The sequence below is a fragment of the Hyperolius riggenbachi genome, chromosome 5, assembly GCF_040937935.1.
Source record: "Hyperolius riggenbachi isolate aHypRig1 chromosome 5, aHypRig1.pri, whole genome shotgun sequence".
Lineage (NCBI taxonomy): Eukaryota > Metazoa > Chordata > Amphibia > Anura > Hyperoliidae > Hyperolius > Hyperolius riggenbachi.
In genome coordinates, this window is record NC_090650.1 from 375,033,416 (window position 1) to 375,059,108 (window position 25,693).

The window sequence follows — 25,693 nt, forward strand, 5'->3', positions numbered from 1 at the left end:
GGTGCCTGGCGCGCCCAAATTTCCAGCGCCGTTTTTGCCTGACTTGGATTTTATACCATGACCAGCAAGTGGACAGTAGAAAAATAATGTAAAATGACAAAATATAGAACAAGTATGTGGAATTCATATAAATTAATTTAAATGCTGATGAACAAATATGTTTTGATTGGCTGTAATGTGATTTCCCTCGTGTATGTGGTGTGTATTGGTTGTAGATGGGGCTGGCATCATGCCATGCCTGTGTTTATTAGCAGAAGCAGCATGACATCAGCCTCACTGCACAGCCGGGGGGTGGAACGCTCAGACCAGAGATCAGAGGTATCAGCAGGGGGCGGCTCGTGGTAAGTTCTCGATGGCACTTGTGGATAAACACCGATAATATTTGTCAGATCACCTTCCACTTAACATACAGGATACACTGTAGGTAGGAAGATTCTGGGTGCTTTGGGCTCATCTGCAGAGACCTGTTGTCAGTGTTGCTTATTTTATTACGGTTTCAGTAGTCTTTCAGTAGTAGTTTTTTAAAGCAAACCTGTGTTGAAAAAATTAAGTTCAATACATACTTTAAGGATGATGTGGAGGCTTTTCCAATCCTCATCCACCCCACCACTACTTGCTGGGACTCTCTTCTTCCTCGGGGCTACACTCCTGTCCATGTACAAGCACAGCCAAATTGCGTAGGTGCAAGTACAGCCTGCGCTGTAAGACAAAGCTGCTAGTGCACAGTAGGCCTGAACGATCAAGTAATTGTTTTAATTAAATCGATTTCTGTCCGATTCACGATTTCCTTCAAATAAAGCTTTGTTCCCTCCTCTGTACCTGTTTGCTCCCCCTCTAAGCCCCTCTGACCCCCTGTCTCTTTGTGCACCCTTTGTGTCTTTGTGCCCCATTTTTCTGTGTCCCCCTCTGGGTCTTGCCCCCTTTGTGTTACTCTTTGTGCCCCTTTTGCCTTTTCTCTCTGGGTCTCTCCCTATGCCCTCTCTGTCCCCCAAGCTGTGGCAGTGCTGTACATACCTTCCAGCAATGCCAGTCTATCCACTTCACCTCCTGCAGGCTCTGATGCACGGCATAACATCAGAGGAAGGACAGTGTTGGACTCGTGCGGTAGGTATGTCCATATGTCCAACACTGCCGATGCCGCTGGACGCACGTGACGGGTTTTGGGGGACATAAGCGCGTAAAATGCCTCTGACGATTCCAAAATTGTTCAGGCGTAGTGCACAGCTTCTTCCTCCATACAGGAGCAGCACTTTACTACTACACAGGCCTCGGGCGTGCTTGTGCCTGTGCAGCGTGGCCACGCTCATACACGGATAGGACTGTGGGCATCAGAACGTGTTCAACTAGGCTTATTGAATATTATGTCCAGAGGGTCCCAGCACTGGACCGGTGAAGTTGAGGGGGAATGGGAAGCCTCTGGATTAACCTGAGGCTCCTCTCTGCTGAAGTAAATATTTTTTTTCAATCACAGGTACATGTTAAAGAGACCCTGATCAACAATACAACATATTTGCATTATTTTACACCAGGCGGGCATAGAATATGCATTATAAGCTTGTACTAATAGTAAACCTGCTACAGTCAGCGCTTATCTTTGCCTGAATAATTTGCTTTAAAGCTACTCCTTGTTGTACAGGATTAAATATTCTCTGTTGAACTCATAGGTATATCTGTAAACATCTGCACAAATAGAGTATGGGGGTACCTGCTGCTCCCATACATCACTCGATTTGCAGCACTGATATCTGGCAGATTTGATCATAATGATTGAATCTGCCAGGGATTGATGCCACAACACAGCTGCCTGATCAGATCTTCAGTCGTTTTTGTGGACAAAAGGGAACAAAGCTATTGACCCGGCATGCTGGAAAGATCTCGTTTGAATGGGATCAGATGGGTGCATGGCGGTAGCGACATTCAATCTTTCCAACGACTGACTGCCCCTCAGCTAGTCTCACTCCTTATGTAATTTCTTCCCTCCTGGGCCATGGCACTTACTCACCTGGCACGCTCCTCCTATGTTCTCTTCATCGCCACTGGTGCCTGTACCATGTGACCTGACTGCATGTATGAGGGCACGCATGTGCTGTGGGGTCAGTGTAGAGGCACCTCCAGGACCAGCAGTGATGAGAACACACAGGATACTGGAGGCGGTCTACAGTCCCTATCTTGTTTGTTAACCAGGGACTGCCTGTACCAGTAAATTCTGCAGCTAGTCTCTTATCCGATGCATATATCCTATACTGTATTTTTATTCTGGAACGTGGGATATTACTGCTGTTTGGGCTCTCTGGTGTTACCTGTGGTCTTGTGTTTGAGATCTTGCAGAGCTGGGTGGATCTCCTCTGCCGGGCATTAGCCTGTGCTTGTTAATTTGTACAGTATTTGTATACTCGAGTAATGAATTGCTACCTACCCTACATGTGAATGTTTTGAGAGCGTTCTACTGGATGACCGGCTGAGATATCTTGTGATTGAAAGGTTATGGCTGAATAAGCAAAGTTTGTTTTATCATTCTGAATAGCCCTGGTTATTGTTCTGCCACATTAGCTTCAAAAAGGCTGCAGGACTGAAGTGCTGGATCCAGGGACACATTCCAGCCTCATTACTTTCTCCCATTAACCCATTATTAGGTTTTCTGTGTTTTTTTTTTTTTTTTTTTTTTTTTTTTTATCCTAAAATTCTGGAGAATCACTTGTTGAGTTGAAATGTGCTCACATTATTTAACTTATTAAATCTCAGAAATGAACATGGCTGCGATCTTACCAAATATACAGTTGTAAAGAATAAGAACGCTACCATGTAAACCAGGTACTTTTCCACCACCGTGTAGTATGAGAGCCAAAAGATTTTGAATACGATAAGCAGATTGTGTATGTAAACTCTCATACTATCAGAAGTGGGGCAACTTCCAAAGTCTGATGTGTGTATCTACCCTAAAAATGCTAATTGCTTAGAATTGCATTCTACAGAGCAGTGGTCATGTGACCATTCCTGCTGATGCGTGCATTGTGAAAAAGATTTCAGTTATAAACGTGTATAGAGGGAACTGAGCCATAGGAAAACCTGGGCATTACTTTGAAAATTAGTTTTTTCATCTGTAACTGAGAGAAACTGATTAAGTGTAAAATGGGCCTTATGCTGGGCATACACGGAAGGATCCTTCCTTATCAATTGAGCCGCTGATGGCTCGATTGATTTCCAACAGGTCCGATGACCCGCCGGATCGATTCCCCCGCGGGCGGACAAGTCTTGACAGTTGCGGTTGAAGTTGGACATACGAGCAATCGGGGTAGGGCGAATGATCAATGCAGCTTGGTCTGCATAGCTAAGGATATGTTTGTGGAGCTAATGGGGGTCATTTACAATCTGGAGTGGATGCTGAGGTGAGGCTGTATAATTTAAAGTGGGATTGTCACCTTAAAAATCAAATTTCAACAGCAACAGGTCTGAGCGTATTAAGTGATAAAGATGCTAATCCTGCATTCAAAACTTTCAAAACGTTTTCTGCTGTTATGATTTGGAGTTATCAAATACCTAAAGAGCACTGGCCCTTTTAATAGTCAGTGCCAAACAGTTGCATGCTGGGGGTTCATTTTATCTATAATCCTCCTCTTCCACTTTATTTCTCTGCCTATCTTAAACACGATCCTCTGCTCACTTGTGTTTACAAGCAAGGCTGAGGGGACTCAGCAATTGAAGGAGAAAAGAAAAAAGTCAAGGGCAGAAATTACATAAGGATTTAGCCTAAACTGTGGGTAAAAGACATGTTTCCCACCAGGAACAGAATTCTCTTCATTTACTATATAAAATTCACTGAAATCAAAACGTGAACAGTACAATATATGTGCTATGTAAGTAGATCAAGTATTTATATACTTATATGTTTTGTTTTTTTTCTTCCCCCTGGCATAGTATGGCTAATCCTACTGCTTTAAAGTGGGTGTTACTAACTGCAGTCCCCATGTGGGGAAATGTCTGTGCTCTACAAGACTCTTTATCCTTGTCATGGCCATTCAGCAGGGGATGCTGCATAATGTGGGGAATGCTGCCTAACTGGAGTGGAGGATGCTGGCTAATAGGGGTCACTGATTATTTGGCAGGGGGTGCTGCCTGACGGGGAGTCGATGGCTATTTGAAGGAGTTAATGCTGCCTACCGTGGGGGGGTGGGGGGGCATTCAGTTATTGACTACTTGGAGGGGTGATTTTGCCTAATAAGCATCACTAGCTACCTGGGAGGGGTGGGCTACTGTCATGTTGGTAGTTTTTGCTGAAGGGTGCCTTGAATATAAATTTCAAAGCCATCAAGGTACCCTCACCCAAAAAAATGTGAGAACCTGGTCTAGTGCCAAGCATGGTCTATTTGCAGACTAAAGAGCCTGCAGCCAGGAATGGCTGCCGGCTCCTGAATGCCTCTGTCTAGAACAGGAAGGAAGTTGAATGGTAGCTCAGCCACACACCTCTTCAACATTTTGATTGGCAGAGGAGGTGAATGATAGCTCAGCCACGTTTTGATTGGCATTCCCCTTCCCCCGGCAAAGCTCACAATCTACAGTCCAATTTTGAGGTGAAGCCTGTTAACCTATCAGCATGTGAGAAGCATACAAACTCAATGCAGATAATGTCTTGGGTAGCATCTTAACCCTAGGGCCTAATACTGCAAATTGTTAACCAGAACTATTTTGCAGTAGGCAGAAATTTGATTCCATCCATGCCCAAGGAAAGGTTATGCAATACATAATAAAGTACACAGTCTGGGTGTGCTTCTTAGGGCTGGTGCACACCAAGATCGCTTTGAAAAGTGCTTGGCTAGTACTGAAACCCTATGAGGGTATTCACAGCAGTGTTATGATTTTTCTAATATTGCAAACGGTCTGCATGTAGCTTTTGGGAGTGATTTAAATTGAATGAATGAGCGGAAACGCTCATTCAAAAATTGCTCTGAAAATAGCTTTACAAAATCGTTATTGCAAATCGCTAAGTGCTAGCAATAGCAATTTTGGTGTGCACTTGTCCTTATTGAGTGTCGGCTGGAGCTCAGATAATTTATAGATGAATGTGTATATCACTCCGTTGTGTCATTCTGAAATCCACTACTCAATCAAATGTTAATTTGCCATTTGTTATGGGTTTAGGGCAGACATGGGCAAACTTGGCCCTCCAGCTGTTAAGGAATTACAAATCCCACAATGCATTTGCCTTTGAGTCATGACTGTGGCTGTCAGACTCCGGCAATGCATTGTGGGACTTGTAGTTCCTCAACAGCTGGAGGGCCAAGGTTGCTCATGCCTGGTTTATGGTCATACAACCCAACATGGTGACCTAGAGCTTTGTTTGTTTTCACTTTACCAGCTAAATTTCAGTCAGTAGTAGACCTATTAGGGAGTGACTCTAGACAACTAGGTTGCTGAGTTTAGTACTCTTGTTTGAAATGTATGTTGAATTTTTTTTTTTTCCCCTCTACTTGTCGTATTAAACTTTAATAAGTAAATAACAGCTACATTAAAGCTATACATTATTTATTTATCTGTAAAGCCCTAGCAGACTCCTCTCTTAATCCTTTCATTGCCTGCTTGGAGCATTTCTTGCCGGAACAGGTCACCCTGGCCCAGCCCACCCCCTCCCTGTGCTGGTAAGGGATTCATTTTGTGGCCAATTCTGCAGGTAAAGCTTATCTGCAGTGCTGGTCACTAACTGGTCACTTCCACTTTGCTGCCAACTCCATGCCTTCCAGAGAAACCTCTAGTCTAGGCCATAGAACTGTACCAAACTATATGAAAATTGAGTGAGGAATGGCATAGTCCATTATTCATTTGTGCTAGCAATGAAAAATCTTGGAGGGTAAGCTTATGACTTTAATAATGTTTGTTTGTATACATGTCTGTGGTGGTTGCTGATAATGGTACATCCCTGTCTTCCTAGGTTGGAGCCAATTTCTCAGCAATGACATGGAAGTAAAAAAATTCATAGGCAAATCTCTACATCCAGCAAGACCCATTCGTCGCTTTGTACCCGAAAAGGGCAAGTACTGAGAGCTTTTCCATGTTAAAGCTATTTATTACTGTTTAGCGACTATAGTACCGATGCCCTTTATTATTTATGCCCTGAAAACTGTTTTTCAGTCATGTTTCTGTTGTCCTAAAGGGGGACTCCAGCCCGGCCCCTTGTAAAGGCTGGATGGAGGGAAGTGTAATGGTATATGTCTGAATGTCTGACTTGGGCCGGAATGCGTATGGTGAGTGGGAGCGGAATGCTCCGGTGGTCCGGCTGGAGCCTGGGGCAGATGTGTTGCCACCATAGGCTCTAGCAGGGGTAGGGAACCTATGGCTCAAGAGCCAGATGTGGCTCTTTTGATGGCTACATCTGGCTCACATACAAATCAGTAGGGGTTGACTCACTAAGCTACACTGCTCAAGCAGCGCAGCATAGTGTGACAGCGCAAGTAAAAATTTCACAGTAGGCATGCTACTGCGGCAGCATGCACCACTAACTTACTCGCGCCCCCCCCAAACTAACGGCCACTCAAATTGTCCCATCCTGGATCCTGTCAGGTCCAGTGACTTCGTAGGACGAGATCCCCGCACTTTGATCCAATTTTTTTTAACACTAGTGATTTGAAATGCTAATGCAATGCTATGGGGGATTTTTATAGAATCACATTGCTCTAGTGGGATCCCAACCATAGCATTACATTAGCAGGAGCTTTTTAAAATCACAAGTGGTTAGAAAGAGCTCTTGCAGGTTGAACCGGCGCTAAATTTATTTTGTGTGTGTGTGGGGTTCTTAATTTGCCCAAGAATAGTGGTAGATTGTAGTAGTTTGCTGCTAGGGGGCACTGTACATTCCTTAGTGCACCATTGGTTCATAAACTTATGTGGCCAGAAGTGAGCGTGGCTGGAGGCATAGGTATAACCACTGGTGCAAACAGTAACATTTTAAAATACATGTGTGATAAGGTGTATGTTTGTCCCGGACACATATTACTTATTTCACATGACGCTGTTACTTATAGTAGCCATTCATAGTCCCATAGGTTCACATTTGCCACATGCAGATATGAAACCAAATGGCATTTTGAGTACCACCTGTCGCCACAGCCGATGGTATTCCATCTGTGATGGGGGGTGGGGGGGTTAATGGCTTACCAGCCTCACCTCTCGTGCTGGTTTGCCATTTCCTTATTTTAAGGGAATACTGTAGGGGGGGGGGAATGAGTTGAACTTACCCAGGGCTTCTAATGGTCCCCCGCAGGCATCCTGTGCCCGTGCAGCCACTCCCCAATGCTCCGGCCCCGCCTCCAGTTCACTTCTGGAATTTCAGACTTTAAAATCAGCCGTGTCCTCGCTCCCACTGACGCCACTAGGAGTGTATAGCACAAGCTGTCACAGGAGCCCTAGTGGTCAGCCCACAAATTGCCTTCCAATCGGTTTCAGCACACAGACCATGCAAGCTGCGGTCGCGATCTTTGCGCAGAAACCGACAGAAATGTGGGCAGCAGCCCGACCAGAAGGGAGCCTGTGAGGTTACGGTAAGTACAACTTGCACACTATTTCAGGGTATCTGCCACCACCACTGGTATGGGCCAGTGGACCCAACTGACTGACTTGACTGGTCCTGCGAATAAAAACGGTTAAACACACTATTCTGTCTAGCTAGTAACAACAGTAGCGTCTCTTCAGAAGTCTGGTTCAGTTTGTGCGGCTGAGAAGCAGGGTAGCGGAACAGTGAATGACTTTGATAAAGTCTTTATTCACGGGCAATATAAATAATATATACAGACAATTATTAAAATCAACAATTATTGAAACATTAATAGCCAGTATGAAAAATAAAAGAAAGGGAGAAAAAATACTTTCATGAAAAGATGTACTGTTGTGGGAAAAACTCGTAGAGTTCCTTTTTGTTTCAGTTCAAAGTTCAGACCAGGTGGATGCCAGCATATCCTCAAGCTGGCACAGATGTGATCAAAATGGTGTTTCAGGGTGGAGGACACTGAGTTTGGCTCCTCTGACATTCTTATGCCCGTGATCCAGTAGGAGGGAGTGAGGGTGGGAGCCACACACCCCCTTAGAATATGAGATGAGTCCTCCCCTTGTCCTGGGGACCAGAAATCATATCTAACCATATATGGGCTCTATCTCACAGAACCATACAGGTCAGGGCAGATGTACTAACATTTTCAGGTCTGTCTCAATTTACCCAGCAGCCTGATGCCAAACATTAGGGGTGGGAACCCTGTGGTATCATCAGGGCACTTTTGAACTGCCTAACTAGCAGTCTTTACCTCAGAATGTTCTGAAACTTCCTCAGAACCAGGGCCCATCATGCTCTGTTATTTTGGAGGGTCTGCCAGCCTGGCAATACAGAAAATATGACACATATAGCAGTTTATGGAATATTATATACATCTGGGATTTACAGCAGGTCATTCCCAGGCGAAGGCTCCTTTGAAGTTTGGGGGGCAGCAAGATACGTGTCAGCTCCCCTGCTGGGATTGTAGCCAGAGTGTCTAACTTTCCCCAACTAAATTGGTTCTGCCATCCTGCTTATCAGCTTCATCTGATGGATGGGCCATCAGCACAGCTTGATGCCGGGGACAGCTGCAGCAGGCTCCTGCCTTTGTGGGGGGAAGGAGGGAAAGGACTCTTTATTAACAAAAAGAAAAACCAGGGATGTCTGTTTCTGGTTACTGCAATGGCTGCACAAATTTAGCCAGAGAGCGATCAGAAATTGGACTGTGCGGATCCTTCCAATTCACCCGCGTTTCTCACGGCTGTTCCGTGACACAAGCCCAGTATGGTCTGTGCCTTCACAGTACGCTCCTGGTGACATCAACGGGAGCGAGGAAATGGCAACGCAGGCGCAGTGGTTTTCAGACTTTAAAGTCTGCAATTCCAGAAGTGAACCAGAGGCAGGACCGGAGCATCGGTGAGTGGCTGCACGGGGACAGGACGTCTGCGGGGGACCATTAGAAGCCCCGGGTAAGTTCAACTCCTTTTCCCCCAACCCCCTACAGTATTCCTTTAAATATGAACTCCATAAGCAGAATGATGAATAGCAGAAAACTTAACGGTTACACCTTTTTTTGTACCATGATAGGTTGCAGTTATAGTAAGTGATATTACAGAATTTGTGTAACTAAAGTTTCAGGTCTGTTTTCTCTGCAGCTCCCCTTCTTATGGTTAATTTTCGGGCTGAATGTAAGGATTGCTATAAGGAAGACTTCATGGAGCACTACAATTTGGTATGTCACTGTATTCCAGTAGACAACACTCTGTCGGCCATTAAGTAACATAGACTACAATACTACATTGTAAAATAAAATCTCACATCTAGGCAAGATAACGCTCCTTTAGCCAGCACAAAGTAGCCACTTGGAACAGGTTTTTTTTGTTTTTTTTAGCGATGTATCTGTTCTGACATAGGATATTAGCACAGGGTTTGTAAGTAACCAATACAGTTTTTAAGCTGCTGTTTTAGTTAAACCTCCTTCCTAACCTTAAAAAGTGTATCTGAGACAAAAGAAGTGTCTGTTTTATACTTACCTGGGGCTTCCTCCATCCCCCTTGAGGCTGCTCGATCTCTCGCCATCTCCCTGGACCTCTCCTGTCCCCCACTGGACAGCACGATACTCTGGCAGAGTTATGCTTTTGTCGCGCGTGCACGGCCCGCCACCTGTGTGCCCCAGTCGCGCTCCTGTGGTTGGGAGTGTTCTGCGCAATAACTACTGCGCAAGACGCTCCTGGGAGTGGGTATTGCCGGGCCACACATGCGCACCAAAGTGCTACTCGGCCAGACTACGGAGCCATCCAGCAGAGGAAAGGAGCGGTCCGGGGAGACTGAGCGACCTCAAGGGGACTGGAGGAATCCTTTAGTCTCAGGTATTTTCAGTTTTCTCCCCAGAATTTTTTTTCAGCCGGGTGGCATGAAAAAGTAGCTGGGTGGGGTAAAATGGGTGTGGCCATGACGTGTGCTTGGAAATGGGTGTGGCCATGACATGGGCGTAGCCAATTGTAATTTAACAGTGCAGTGGGTAAGTAGGTCAAGCTAGTGAGTTGGGTGGGTAAGTAGGTGGGGCTAGTGGAATGTTTATCAGGCTAGTGGGATGAGTGGGTAAGTAGGTGTGGCTGGTGGCTAGTGAGGTGGGTGGGTAAGTAGTTGAGGCTAGTGGGGTGTAGGTTGGGCTGGTGGCTAGTGGGGAGGGTGGCTAAGAAGGTCAGGCTGGTGGATATTGAGGAGGGAGGGTGGGTAAGTAGGTCAGGCTAGTGGGGTGGGTAGGTAGGTCATGCTGGTGGCTAGTGGGATGGGTAGGTAGGTCAGGCTGGTGGTTAGTGCAGTGGGTGAATAAGTAGGTCAGGCTACTGGGGTGGGTGGATAAGTAGGTCAGGCTACTGGGGTGGGTGGATAAGTAGGTCAGGCTACTGGGGTGGGTGGATAAGTAGGTCAGGCTACTGGGGTGGGTGGATAAGTAGGTTAGGCTACTGGGGTGGGTGGATAAGTAGGTCAGGCTACTGGGGTGGGTGAATAAGTAGGTCGGGCTACTGGGGTGGGTGGATAAGTAGGTCGGGCTACTGGGGTGGGTGGATAAGTAGGTCGGGCTACTGGGGTGGGTGGATAAGTAGGTCGGGCTGCTGGGGTGGGTGGATAAGTAGGTTGGGCTGCTGGGGTGGGTGGATAAGTAGGTTAGGCTGCTGGGGTGGGTGGATAAGTAGGTTAGGCTGCTGGGGTGGGTGGATAAGTAGGTCAGGCTACTGGGGTGGGTGGATAAGTAGGTTAGGCTACTGGGGTGGGTGGATAAGTAGGTTAGGCTACTGGGGTGGGTGGATAAGTAGGTTAGGCTACTGGGGTGGGTGGATAAGTAGGTCAGGCTACTGGGGTGGGTGGATAAGTAGGTCAGGCTACTGGGGTGGGTGGATAAGTAGGTCAGGCTACTGGGGTGGGTGGATAAGTAGGTCAGGCTACTGGGGTGGGTGGATAAGTAGGTCAGGCTACTGGGGTGGGTGGATAAGTAGGTCAGGCTACTGGGGTGGGTGGATAAGTAGGTTAGGCTACTGGGGTGGGTGGATAAGTAGGTTAGGCTACTGGGGTGGGTGGATAAGTAGGTTAGGCTACTGGGGTGGGTGGATAAGTAGGTTAGGCTACTGGGGTGGGTGGATAAGTAGGTTAGGCTACTGGGGTGGGTGGATAAGTAGGTTAGGCTACTGGGGTGGGTGGATAAGTAGGTTAGGCTACTGGGGTGGGTGGATAAGTAGGTTAGGCTACTGGGGTGGGTGGATAAGTAGGTTAGGCTACTGGGGTGGGTGGATAAGTAGGTTAGGCTACTGGGGTGGGTGGATAAGTAGGTTAGGCTACTGGGGTGGGTGGATAAGTAGGTTAGGCTACTGGGGTGGGTGGATAAGTAGGTTAGGCTACTGGGGTGGGTGGATAAGTAGGTTAGGCTACTGGGGTGGGTGGATAAGTAGGTTAGGCTACTGGGGTGGGTGGATAAGTAGGTTAGGCTACTGGGGTGGGTGGATAAGTAGGTTAGGCTACTGGGGTGGGTGGATAAGTAGGTTAGGCTACTGGGGTGGGTGGATAAGTAGGTTAGGCTACTGGGGTGGGTGGATAAGTAGGTTAGGCTACTGGGGTGGGTGGATAAGTAGGTTAGGCTACTGGGGTGGGTGGATAAGTAGGTTAGGCTACTGGGGTGGGTGGATAAGTAGGTTAGGCTACTGGGGTGGGTGGATAAGTAGGTTAGGCTACTGGGGTGGGTGGATAAGTAGGTTAGGCTACTGGGGTGGGTGGATAAGTAGGTTAGGCTACTGGGGTGGGTGGATAAGTAGGTTAGGCTACTGGGGTGGGTGGATAAGTAGGTTAGGCTACTGGGGTGGGTGGATAAGTAGGTTAGGCTACTGGGGTGGGTGGATAAGTAGGTTAGGCTACTGGGGTGGGTGGATAAGTAGGTTAGGCTACTGGGGTGGGTGGATAAGTAGGTTAGGCTACTGGGGTGGGTGGATAAGTAGGTTAGGCTACTGGGGTGGGTGGATAAGTAGGTTAGGCTACTGGGGTGGGTGGATAAGTAGGTTAGGCTACTGGGGTGGGTGGATAAGTAGGTTAGGCTACTGGGGTGGGTGGATAAGTAGGTTAGGCTACTGGGGTGGGTGGATAAGTAGGTTAGGCTACTGGGGTGGGTGGATAAGTAGGTTAGGCTACTGGGGTGGGTGGATAAGTAGGTTAGGCTACTGGGGTGGGTGGATAAGTAGGTTAGGCTACTGGGGTGGGTGGATAAGTAGGTTAGGCTACTGGGGTGGGTGGATAAGTAGGTTAGGCTACTGGGGTGGGTGGATAAGTAGGTTAGGCTACTGGGGTGGGTGGATAAGTAGGTCAGGCTACTGGGGTGGGTGGATAAGTAGGTTAGGCTACTGGGGTGGGTGGATAAGTAGGTTAGGCTACTGGGGTGGGTGGATAAGTAGGTTAGGCTACTGGGGTGGGTGGATAAGTAGGTTAGGCTACTGGGGTGGGTGGATAAGTAGGTCAGGCTACTGGGGTGGGTGGATAAGTAGGGTCAGGCTGTGGCTAGGTAGGTCCCCCCTCCCTCTCAGATAGCATAGCAGCAGATTGCTTCTCACATTGAACCTCAGCTTCTTTTCAAAGGTCTCCCCCAGCTTCAGTACTTGCTGTTTATTGCCAGACAGGGAACAGCCCTGCTAATCGCCCGGATTCCTCCATCCACCTCTGCCAGCCGGCGCCGTGCGTGCCAACCACTGCGGGGCGGGTCCATGGCGAAGCAGCATCCTATTGGTAGGTGGGCGGGAAAGATGCTCGTTGATAAGCGCGGGACGCTGACTCGTCTCGTGACCTTTGCGTGAGGAAGCGTGACATCAGCCTTAAAGTGTCCCCGGCTGGAGGCTGCGTGGCCGCCATTTTCTAGAGGATCGCAGCTCAGAGACCTGCTTGCAGCGCCGCTGTGAACATTTGAAACCTGGCACAGGTGTGTGAGGGTCTCTAGTGTTTCAGATGGCGCTGCTCTCCTAGCGTGCACTGCGGCTCTGCCTAGCCAGACGCAAAACATGGATGCAGTTGTATCAGCTGCTTAGAGACAAGGAGCTGACCTGCAAGGGAGGCGGGCGGGGTTTCAAAACAGCTGGGTGGGGGTGGCCCGCCCACCTAATTGGCCCTGGGGAGAACACTGACTTTAAGGTTAGGAAGGGGGTTTCACTACAGGGCATTGCTTAGTGCTACCTGACAACACTGCCTAGTGTGCTCTCAGTCTGAACGAACTGCGGTGATCTAGTTTAAAAAATTAAAAAAAAAATACCCTTCTGCAATGTATTGGTTCCCTTTGCCTGGTTATAATTTTCCCCTGTACATCTCTAAGGCCCTGTTCACATTAGCGCTAATAACGGTCCATACCCGGAATTGGAACGGATGCGAATGGATCCAGTGTTAACTTATGGATCCATTCACATCCGTCAATTCAAACAGATCTGTTCCACGCGATCCGCTTAACGGACCAAATGGTTTCCTCCTGCAGCAATTTTTCCGGACCGCTTAGCCCAGCAGAACGGAAACAAATCCTGAAGCACCACATTGGGGGCAATGAGAAAATGGAACGTTTCTTCACACTAGTGAAGAAACGGACCGTTCTATCCAGCAAAATCCAATTTGCTGATGGGGGTCTGGGGGGGATGTGAGCTAATGGAGCGGAAGGCAAACACATTGAAATCAGTCCAGATCGACCGGTGATCAGATCCATTTTCACAGATCTGTTTGCCACTTAATGCAAATGTGAACCAGGCCTTATCCCTGTGCAAATATTTTTACAAATAGGAGGAACATGCTGGTAATTTAACCAGTATAGAGCTGCTTTAAAGCGGAATGAAACCCAGCATTTCTACTTTGCTCTAATAGATTATATACAGCATATTATATACCAGCATTTTTTTTTCTTACTAGAACTGCATTCAAAGGGTTAACACAGGCTTCAGAAGCTTCCCTGCCAGCAGAGCTGGCCGCTTCCGAACTTTACATAATGTTATCTTGTGTTTAACTGCAGGGACCCCTGAACAAAGTCAGACAAGCATAAATGCTTTCTGATTAAGTTAGAGGATGAATAAAGCCGTTATAAATACAATGCAAAGTCAGCTCTCAGAGTAAAATAAGTGTACTTTAGGAACGTATAATTTCTAAATGAATAATACTTATGCACAAAAGCAAATATGCTAACCGTATGGCATATACAAAGTAGGAAAACATGTTTTTATTGACTATTATGTCAGGGTTTTATACTGCTTTAACCTTCCCAGCGTTCAATTTCCCCAGGATTTCTGTGCAAACAATGATTTATTTTTTAAAAAAAATTTTCCCTGTAACTTGCCAAAATGTGTCAAGCAAGGGTCTAGTATACAGTGCAGGAGAGTATTGATGTGTATGCATGTTTATACTGTTCACAGCATGTTTTTTTGAACGGACATTTCTGTCCATACCGCTAGGGAGGTTAATATATTGACAATTTTCTTCTTGTACTAGTGGTGCTCATTCAATGAGATGATGAATCCCAAACCGGAAGCAATCCCAGAGAAAAAGCTGAAAGCAGGTAAATGCCAGATGTCTGCTGCTCTGTGCTGACCTGATTTGCTTTACATTCCTCTTTGCTTTGTACAACCCGAAGAGCTGACCTGTCATTCTTCAGCTTTGGAAAACGTGAAGAAAATTGGTAGTTTTCATTGGAAGCAGCGATTCTCTGTCTTCTGCGAATGAGCTGGTATACCACCCAAGTGTTGAAGGAGGTATTTCCTGAAGGAGATGTGATTTAAAGCGGTGTCCAGTCAAGTGCACAGATGTTTCACTCACTTGGGGCTTCTACCAGCCCCATGCAGCCATCCTGTGCCCTAGCAGTCACTCATTGCTCTTCCGGATCCCCGCTGCCAGCTAGTTTCGTTTCTGCCGACTGGGAGTCGGCTGGCCGCGATGCGTACCTTTTTACACATTCCTGCTGGTGTAGGAAGCTATCACAGACATTAACACGTATATTTTTACACGTTATGGTGCAATGGGTAAAATTTTACACATTGCACCCATAACGCGTAAAATGTATTTGTTAATGTCCGTGATAGCTTTCTGCACCAGCGGGAATGCGTAAAAAGGTATGCATGGCGGCTGGCCGACTCCCAGTCGGCAAAAACTAAACTAGCTGGCAGTGGGGGACCGGAAGAGCCATGAGTGACTGCGAGGGCACAGGATGGCTGCAGGGGACTGGTAGAAGCCCCAGGTAAGTGAAACTCTCTTTCGGTTTAGGTTTCCTTTTAAAGAGGTTTGCTTCTCCCGCCGGCAGTCAGACATGCCCACAAGCAAAACCTGAGTGCCCACACAATCTCTCTGAATCCATAAGTGCACCGTTACAATTTATTTCATACATTCAACAGTATAGTGTATCCTCATTAATCAGAACCATTGCTCATCCCATGAGACCTCTTGTCTTCTAGCTTGGTCACCTCCTCTCACTTCCGCATCCTGGACTTTTCACAAGCAATGCATCTCCTTTGAAATGCTCTCCTCCTGCCTGTCAGCCATGCTCCAAGTCTGGAAACCTTCAAACGTACTCTCAAAACACACCTGTTTAGACAAACCTATAATTTGCTAGAAGTAGCTTTGGAGGTTCATTGCCTCATCTGCTACTGTCTCCTTCCCTAGTGTCTCCAACCCACTACCCTCTCTAGATCATACATGTCAAACTCTGGCCCGCGGGCCAAATCTGGCCCTCAGAGCCATTAGATTTGGCCTTCAAGTGGCTTCCCCACTTTGCATTATGTTTGGCCTACTCTAGACCACCAGGGAAGCTATACTGGAGGTGAAGCCCTAGATCACTAGGGGGAAGCCATATGGGTGGGGTAGGGTGAAAGCATTAAACCCTAGTGAACTGTATAGGAGAGGGTGGGGGCCTCTAGACACCAGATAACTGTATAGGAGTTGGAGGGGGGCCATTTGACACAAAATAATTTAATAATGGAGGAAGGTGGCCAGTAGACATTGAGGTTGGCCCGTGTCTAGGTCCCAGTGTACAATTTTGGCCCACTTTGTATTTTAGTTTGACACCCCTGCTCTAGTTTGTAAGCTTGCAAGGTCAGGGACCTCCTTCTAGTGTTACTTACTCTGCTGTAATTTAGCATTTGAACATGTACCAGTGTTGGAGATTTCTCAAACCACACATCAGCTATGTATGCCTGTGTGTTTGTATAGCTGGATGTTGTGCAGTGTTTTAATCCTCACATGAATCTATGCTCTCCCATTTTTTTTTATTTTTATTTTTTTTTTTTTTTTTTTTTTTTTTTTGGTACTATGTACAGCGCTATAGAAGACATTGGAGCTATATAAATAACAAAATAAGGTACTTAAGTATTATACAACAAAATAAGGTACTTAAGTATTATACAATCTATCAAATTTGACTGCCTAGTATTTCAATTATGTTTACTCCCCTTTGGAAATCTACATGCGGTTTGAAAGCCAAGAGTCTTGATTTTTGCACTATTTTCCCTGCGTCAGTATGCTGCATCATTCCTGAGTTACGGGGTGTTGAATGAGGGTTGTCCACTCCCTTTTGAAGTGATATTCCCCACTTTTAATGGAATCATTAAAGGGAATATAAACTGAGAAGGATATGGACTTTTCCTTTTTAAATACCAGTTGTCTGACTCTCCTGCTGATCCTGTGTCTCTTAATACATTTTTAGCCACAGCCCCTGAACAAGCATGCAGATCAGGTGCTCTGACTGAAGTCAGGCTGGAGATTAGCTGCATACTTGTTTCAGGTATGTGATTCAGGCACTACTGCAGCCAAAGAGATCAGCAGGACTGACAAGCAACTGGAATTGTTTAAAAGGAAACCTCCATATCCCTTAAGGTTCCTTTTTAAACCCTTGCCTGCACTTGGATAGTGGATATTGCACACCAGGACCCTCACCCGCTCACTGAGCTGTGCGCTGGAAACTTATGTTGTCAGGTTAGTGCTTCTGGCAGCCGGATGCAGTGGGCACCCTTGGTTCAGCACCCCGTGACTCAGCAAAGCACATTGCACCAACATGGGGTATAGTGCAAATGAAAGCCAAGATTCACGCCTTTCCAACAAGACCCGTTCCCCATTTTTGGATTGATCGCATAGCACCTTAACATTTCCACCCTCAGTGTAGGTAGGTAGCCAAGTATAGGTGCCTGTGTATAGGGTAGCCAGTATAGTTGCCCCCAGTATAGGTAGTTTAGTTGCACCCAGTATCGGTAGTATACCTGCACCCAGTATAGGTATTTAGTATAGTTGCCCCAGTGTCGGTAGTATAGTTACTCACAGTATAGAAAGTTGGTATAGTTGCCTCCAGTATAGGGTGTATAGTTGCCCTAGTATAGTTACCCCAGTATAGGTTTGCGAGATCGCCTGGCCTCCCTCCTTGGCCACCACTTACCTTCTTGAATGAAGCGGCGGAAGCTTCCTGCAGCAGGACAGGCTCACTGGGTCCTCCTTGCCTGTCCTGCTTGTAGAGCTCAGATCTGTGGGACCCGCTGCAGCTACGTGGATCTGAGGTCTACAAGCAGGACAAGCGTGGGGGACCCAGTGAGCCTGTCCTGCTGCAGGAGGCGGCTGTTGCTTGCCTCAAGACCGTAAGCGGCAGCCGTGAAGGGAGGGTGGCCAGGGGAAACAGCGGCGACAAAGAGCGAGGGGGGTGGGCTGCATGACTCCACCTGAGGAAGCGGCATCATGAGCAGGATGGCCCTGCTTTCCAATGATGTGTAGTTTTCCAAACCGCAGTAAATATCTTTCAAATGGGGCAGTTAAAATCAGCAGATGGTATATTATGCAAGTACCAAAAATCACACTGTTACCGCAGTATTGTCCCCATGTACACCTGTGGTGTGGACGAGTCATTAGGTTCCATTTTAAAAAAGCATAAATGTAGGGAGTTAAGCCTGTTAAAAAAATAAAATGATCCAGATGACCAGTCACTACTGTGCTTCTTATTCCAGGCCGGATTACTTACTCCAGAGACTTTCTCCTCCAACTATCGGGGTTGTCTGCATCCAAACAGAAGCCCAAATATTTGCCAGACCACCCCGTTGTTCTTGAACATCCAGTAAGTGTTCATTCATTTTCACTGACCAGGATTTACATTTTTCTGTGGTGTGCATCAAACTTGTGACCATGGGGCAGGAAACCTCTGCCTGTGTTGCTGGACAATGCAGATGGGAGTGGCCAGAGCCTCAGCGGTGATTTTGAAAAAACAATCGCCAGGGGTCATCTCCAAGGGGGAAGGGGAAGCAATCACCGGCTTGGAAGGATGGCGTCAGAGTAGGTAATTTATTTAAATCTGGCACACTTCAATCCATCTTCAAAGGATACCGGATGTGAAATTAGTAACAAATGGGGGGAGCAGGCATATACTCTTACCTGTCCTGATGCCTGTCACTGCCTCAGTTCTCCTCCTCTGCCCCCCCGCATTATGCCTAAAAGCCCCCTGGGACCCTCTTTCAGGTCACCGGAGTCGGTCTTTACTGCGCAGGTGCTGACCGGGCTGTGCGCATCCTACAGCGAGCATCCGTGCCCAGGAGCGCTCTGCGCATGCTTGTCAGTACGTCATGCGCTATTGGGCGCGGATACATGCTGTAGGACGCGCACGGCCAGCACCTGCGCAGTAAAGCCAGACAACCCGGGAGAGGGTCTCTGGGGCTTTTAGGCATAATGTGGGGGGCAGAGAGGAGAATGGGGCAGCGACAGGCATCAGGACATGTAAGGGTATATGCCTGCTCCCCCATTTCTGTTACTAATTTCACATATCCTTTAACCATTTCAGCCTTCAGTGTAATTTCACCTTATGGACCAGAGCAATTTTCACATTTCAGCACTCCTCCCTTTCATTCCCCAATAGCTTTATCACTACTCATAACAACTAAATGATATCTTTTTTTTTTTTTTTTTCGTCACCAATTAGGCTTTTTGGGGGAGATATTTTTTCCTAGTAAGTATCTTACTTTGTATGAATTTTTTAAAGGGAAAAATAAGGAAAAAAATGAAAAAATACATTATTTCTCAATTTTCTTTCATTAGTTTTAAAATAAACAGTACTACTATTGATAAAACCCACAAATTTAATTTGTCTGTTTGTCCTGGTTATCACAACATTTAAGTTATGTCCCTAGTACAATGTGTGGCGACAATATTTTGTTATGAAATAAAGGTGTATTTTTTCCATTTTGTGTTTTTGGTTTTCTCATTGTACTCTTATCAGTAATTACAAGATCTTATTTGCAAATAGAACAGCAATACACCCTAATGACATACATATTTGAGAAGCTGAGTCTCTAAGGTAACTATTTAGGTATTCTCTTTTCAATTCTGTTACTTTAGTTTTTTTTTGCAAATGTTTTATATTGGTGCAGAGTATATGAAAATAACAATTTTATTGCTTTTGATTCAGTTTGCCACAAAACAAAAATCACTCGACATATGCTCTAGCCCTCAAATACCCTAAATTCTATTCTCTCACTTGTCACGGTTAAAATGATACCCTATATACATAATCAGATGGCTTTTTGGGCACACAGCACGCTGTTAACCACAAGTAGCACCACTGGATTTTTCAAGGCCATTTTTTGTACAGAAAGTAATAGTCATTGTTTCTTAGCAAAGGCCCTAGAGTCTCAGTACATTCGATACAGGTCACAAATGTCACCATTCTGAAAAATAGAGACCTAGGCCTACTCAGATATGCATACTTTGTAACATTTGGACCTATGAGGTTTTGCTGAAATTGCAACATAACTTTGAAAATGCTATTTTTTCCAGTTTTTTTCACTTCACCACTAGAAAAAATTCATATGACAGAGGCCTCAGCCCTCAAACACTCCAAATTCTATTCTCTCACTTTTCACGGTTAAAATGATACCCTATATACACAATCAGATGGCTTATTGGGCAACCAGCACATTGTTAAATCATAAGTCAACAGCAAGGTCTATAAACACAAACAAATTGGTACTCACCATTGTAGAAACTGTGGAAACATGGAAGCCTGAAGAGGGTTGTAAGCCAGGCCAGGGGTCAGAGGGTTTTCGGCAGCCATGCCAGGGTTTCAGAGGTTGTTCATCAGCAATGCGAGAGGTCAGAGGGTGTTCGGCAGCAATACAAAAGGTCAGAGGGTGTTTAGCAGAGGGTGGTCTTTAACCATTCCAGAGGGTCATTGTCAGACATGCCAGGGTTCAGAAGCCGGAAGGTCATCAAAGGGCAAAAACAAAAAGAAAATGTGCAGTGGGAAAAAAAAGGGGGGGGGGGAGGTCTCTAATAATGGACTGTGTGGTATGCCCCAAAACAAGGTTTGATGCAAAGTCCTGGTTTGGAGGGACACTGTGGGCAGTGGTACCGTGTGTCTCTTCTGATTCGGTGTTTCCTGCACACCTTGCACCGTTTCTGTGGGTACTTTTTGCATGTCGTTTCAGGGAGTGGCTCGGGAAAATGTTTTTCTTGGATTCGAATGATATCCTCAGAAGCATGTGGGTCTCTGGCAGGTTGGCCGGATTCTAAGACCAGGGACTCTATAACGTCCTCTGTGAATTCCAGATATGCGCCCCTATTGCCTGCTTTGTTATAGATGATAAAAGCATTGTGTAGGGCCATCTGCATTAGGTAAAAAGCAAGTTTTTTTGTACCACACCTTCCTTTTGCGATTTACACTGTAATAGGAAAGCTTTTGGTCGGCCAGGTCGACTGCCCCCATATATTTAGTGTACTCTGCGATAGCAACAGGCTTCACCACCACCTCTCTTCGAGATCTTACAGTTTTTGTTGCCTCTGTGTGAATGGTGGATAACACTCGGACGTCCCTTTTATCCCTGAATTTGAGTGCAAGGAGCTCATCACTGCGGTAGCTACACAACTCCCCCCTTTTCAGTGTCTTGTTCACAACTTCTTGTGGCAGGCCTTTTCGATTTGCTCGCACTGTACCACAGGCTGGGGTCTCTGCAGCAAACAAAAATTTAAAAAGGGGGATGCTTTAATAAAAATTGTCTACATATAAATGGTACCCCTGGTGCAACAATGGGTTGAGCAAATCGATGACTATCTGCTCTGTTGTAGTCATGTAGGGGGGGGGCATCTGGCAGGCTGGAGGAGGCTATCTTTGCCTTCATAAACACGAAATGAAAAAGTATAGGCAGTCCCACTCTCGCATAATTTGTACAATTTCATGCCATATCTGGCTCTTTTGCTGGGAATATATTGTTTTATCCCTAGCCTCCCATGGAAGGGGACTAGGGACTCGTCAACTGCTAGATGTTGGTCTGGAATATACACCTCTTGGAATCTGGTGTTCAGGTTATTTATTAGGGGCCTAATTTTAAATAAACGGTCGTGGGCTGGGTCCTCACGTGACACATGCTCGGCGTTGTTGGCAAAATGCATGCACCTTAGCAGCATTTCATAGCGCATTCTGGTCATTGCAGATGAATATAAAGGTGCAATGTGGATGGGCCTTTTTGACCAGTAATGGCGTAGCTGTGGTTTTTTTTGTGATTCCCATGCTGAATGTGAGGCCCAAAAAAACTTTCATTTCTGCGACGTTTGTGGTTTTCCACTTTCTAGCAATAAGTGAAGTGTGGCTGGCTGTTGTGACTTGTTGGGCATACTGATTGGTTTGTTCACAGATGTACTGTAAATTTGAAAAAAGTCAAGTGGCTTAAAATTGTCTGTGTCAATTTGTGTGCCACTTCTGCCTGTAAAAGCAGGTAGGTTAGGGGCCTCCATATTAGAAGGTGACCACTGTGGGTGACCAACTGCATATGGCACTTCGTGTCTTTGTGGCACCCTTGCTGATGTCGGCTGCCTTCGCCTGCTAACCCTCTGACCTCTCTGACTGCTGGTTCCAGCAGGTTCAGGTGGTGTTGGGTCTTCCAGTTCTGAACTGCTGTCGCTGCTTATGATAGCGTTCCTAGCCTGTGCTCCTTCTCTGCTGAGCTGGCGGTGGTACAGCATCATGTTCTGAACTTGAGTTCTCATCGCTGTCGGTCAAGGGCTCAGAATCAGAAATTGGAAGCCATTCCGTATCAGAGTCAGTATCCAACTCCTCTTCCTCACTACTCATCTGAAGAATGACGCACGCCTCTTCTACACTATACAATCTTTTTGCCATCTTTGCAGTATAGCTCAATATAGCACAGGCAGGTGAATAAATTAAAACATGGGGGGGGGGGGTTTGTGGCGGGGGGGTGGTGGAAATAAGGCTGGGGGGAGTATATGAGTATATAATATACGCAAGTGGCTGCCTTAAAAAACAAAAAAAACCTGATCAATAGGGAAAAAAGCTCTGATCAATGAAAAAAGCTGGAGGAGAGGGGTGGGCTTGGTAATGGGAGGCAGAGGGTTAATGGGGGTGAAAGTAAGGCTGGGGGGAGTATATGCGTATATAATATACGCTAGTGTCCGCCTTAAAAAAAAGGCCCTGATCGGGAAAAAAGCCCTGATCAATGGGAAAAAACCCCTGATCAATAAAAAAAGCTGGAGGAGAGGGGTGGGCTTGGTAATGGGAGACAGAGGGTTAATGGGGTAGAGGTCTATTTAATAAAAAAAAGATCCACAGAGTTCCACACTACTCACAGGCCTGCCAGTGCTTCTGTCACCTCAGATGAGCAGAACTGCTTATCTGAGGTGAAGTAGTAACAGTAAAGTAACTCTCTTACTTTATTTACAAATATTCTATGAATGACTATTGCCATTGGCCTATAGCAATAGTCATTCAGGCAATCAGGCTCTGTGATTGGTTGAAGGAACACCCGTTCCTTCTCATCAATCACTGGGCAGTCAGGGGGGCATTGTGCACGTGGGGTGGAGGGGGGGGGGGGTGTTGTGCACATGGGGGGGAGGGGTGCGCACATGGAGGACTTTATTTACTTTTTTATGATTGCTGAATGACAGTCATTCAAGCAATCTGGACACTCTGATTAGGGTCTAGGAACATAAGTTCCCAGTCCCCAGACAGCGGCAGACGGCGGCGGCGCGATTCGTTCACAGCACATGGAGGCCTGAGGCCTCATTCGCATCATGCGTGCTTCCGTGCGCATTTGGAAGCACGTATGATGTGGTATCTGAAGTAAGATAAACATATAAACAGTCCAATTCTACTTAGAACTAGGCTATATTCTTTTTTTGTGTTCCTTTTTTCTCAGGGTTAAGCATCTTTCACATTGTCAAATGCAGATGCACTGCTGTGCATTTTGCTGCTGATCCCATTTACTACAGTGAATGGATCAGCACTCTGATGTTCCTGGATGGCGCAAACCATAAACGTTGGCAAAATGCGCACATTAATGCCTATAGTGTGAACGAGGACTAAGGGTTGAAGTATACCTAAAGCGAGATAAAACCAGGGGGGAAAAAGGACTTACCTCAGTGGAAGGAAGCTTTTGGATCTTCCTCCGCTCCAGCGCTGGGGCGCTTTTTGAAATATTCAACATGCCCGTGGTCACACTGTGCAGGCATGGGCCATACTTTGCGGCTGAGAAGTGCAGCCACTTTCATACACCGATGGGAGTGGGCCATCTTTTCTCTCTCTGCATGAGTGGCTCTGTGCTACTGTGCAGGTACTAACCCAATGGGTAACTGCGCAGTGTGGCCATGCTCATACACTGAGGGGAAGAGGGTCCCAGGTGACAGTGGAGGATCGGTGAAGTTTCTGGAGCACCCCAATGCTTCCTTCTACCGTGGTATCTAACTTTTCAGGCTTCACGTTTACTTTGAGTGCAGAGAAATTGCCATTTGGAGCTCATTCCCAAACTTTTAAAGAGACACTGTAAACTCAAAAAGTTCCCCTGGGAGGTACTCGCCTCGGGTGGGGGAAGCCTCAGGATCCTAATGACTCTTCCCTCGGGGGCCTTGTTGCAGCCCTCCGTCCAGCAGCGATGTAAATATTTACCACCAGGTGCTATGGCGGCTTTTGGCTCCGAAATAGGCGGAAATACCCGATCGCTGTTGGGTCTGCTCTACTGCACAGACGCAAGTCTCCGGCGCCTGCGCAGTAGAGCGGCCCTGACTGAGATCTGGTATTTCCGTCTACTTCGGAGCCGAAAGCCGCCCCCGCTGGAGCCTGCAAAGGTAAATATTGAAATAAGTCTGGTCTGTCTGGCGGCTGTTTGGAGGGCTGCAGCAAGACCCCCGTGAGACAGAGGACGGTGTGGGAAGCCTCATTAGGATCCTGAGGCTTCCCCCACCCGAGGTGAGTACCCCCCAGGGGAACTTCTTGAGTTTACAGTGTCTCTTTAAGGTTGTAAAACTGTGTGGCAGGGAACAGAAAGCTCAGTAGCTCAAGATTTCTGTATGGGAGCTGAAAAACATTGGATAGATTTTAATATTTTAATTTACAAAAATAAGACTAAGATTCAATAAAAGCCCTATTTAGCGGTAGGATACAGTTTTCTCACAAGTTTATTTTCACTTCAGAAAATTTTACCTAAAAATCTGTAAGTGCTTGTTCACATTTCGGGCATTTTGCGTGTGTGGTTTTTTTTTTTTTTGTGTGGCAGCATTTTTAAAAAACGCCCTAAAATCGCTAGTGTAATGAATCCTTATGGGATAGTTCACATCAGCGCATTTCGTCTGCTTTCCGCTCATCAAAGCGCTGCCTGTACTATTTTTAGGGCATTTTTGCTACAATGGAAGGTATAGGAAAAGCGCAAAACACTCTCAAAATCTTTGTGTGGCGATTGCGTTCACGTTTTTAAGAATAAATACCGGGGGGAGGTTGGGAAATCGCTCACAAAATTGCAAAACGCTGGCGTTTTTGATTTAGATGTGAACAAAGCCTTAAAGAAAGAAATTAACGTTTACTAAATCCTCCGTTGCATATCCCTCTTCAGTTTTCCCAGGTGTAAATGTGCAGCATAACTTCTGTGTTCAGACAGCAGATGGCACCAGCGTATAGCAGTTGAACGGAGAACAAAATTTACAGCTGTTTTTTCAGCTCAAACTTTAGGGTCCGTTTCCAGTAGCGTGGAAACCGGGCCAAATCCGAAGTTTCCCGGCAGGCAAATTGCACGGGGAAGCTCTGCCTTAGGAAATAACGACGACGCCCAAAATTGCTTACTCTAGCAATTCGGCCAACATTGCCATCAGTTGTCGTGCGGGAGGCAGTGAATCCCATAGCCATGCATGGCACGCCTTCTACTGCGTACACCAGGAAGTGCCACGGCTAGTGGAAACCTGGTCTTATAGAGAAAAGCACTGATGAGTATCAGCCAATCTGAATGTCTGTATGCATGTTGAATTATTGTGGCTCTGTACAGTTAATAAGCTGACATAATTGCATTCCAGCGGTTCTGGAGGTGTGGCTAGCTTTTAGGGACAACAAAGGATAATTTGCATATTCAGTAGTGAGTGATGCATTGTGGGACACCTCATATGCTCACTCCAACCTGAATTTTATCGCAAATACCTTCTGTTTTTAAGAAGGCAATTTTTAGTTTTGCATAGCATTTTAGTAAGGAGGCTTTGGTCTTTCAGCCCCTTACAAACCCCCAGGAGTGCTGGTTCACCATGAGCTGGCTGGGTAGTCTGTAACTTTACAGAGCAATCAAACCCCACCTAGCGCTTGAAGGGAGATGGTCCCTCTATTTCAGAGTGCATTACTAGTTTTCCTGGCATTACATTGGTATACTTTTTGCCCTTCTGATACCTTCCATACCT

General features: G+C 46.3%; 1 protein-coding gene across 4 annotated transcripts in view; it reads left to right on the plus strand.

The window, feature by feature from the left end:
- C5H8orf88 (chromosome 5 C8orf88 homolog) overlaps nucleotides 1-25,693 on the plus strand; it is a 38,963-nt gene that overhangs the window by 8,742 nt on the left and 4,528 nt on the right. For 2 of the 4 annotated variants that reach the window (XM_068237596.1, XM_068237597.1), the window contains 4 exons: nucleotides 5,924-6,022; nucleotides 9,169-9,245; nucleotides 14,510-14,576; nucleotides 17,995-18,101. In XM_068237596.1, coding sequence (XP_068093697.1) covers nucleotides 5,924-6,022; nucleotides 9,169-9,245; nucleotides 14,510-14,576; nucleotides 17,995-18,101 — 350 coding nt within the window. The remainder of the gene's footprint in view (nucleotides 1-5,923; nucleotides 6,023-9,168; nucleotides 9,246-14,509; nucleotides 14,577-17,994; nucleotides 18,102-25,693) is intronic. The other 2 variants (XM_068237599.1, XM_068237598.1) reach the window with 2 other exon arrangements.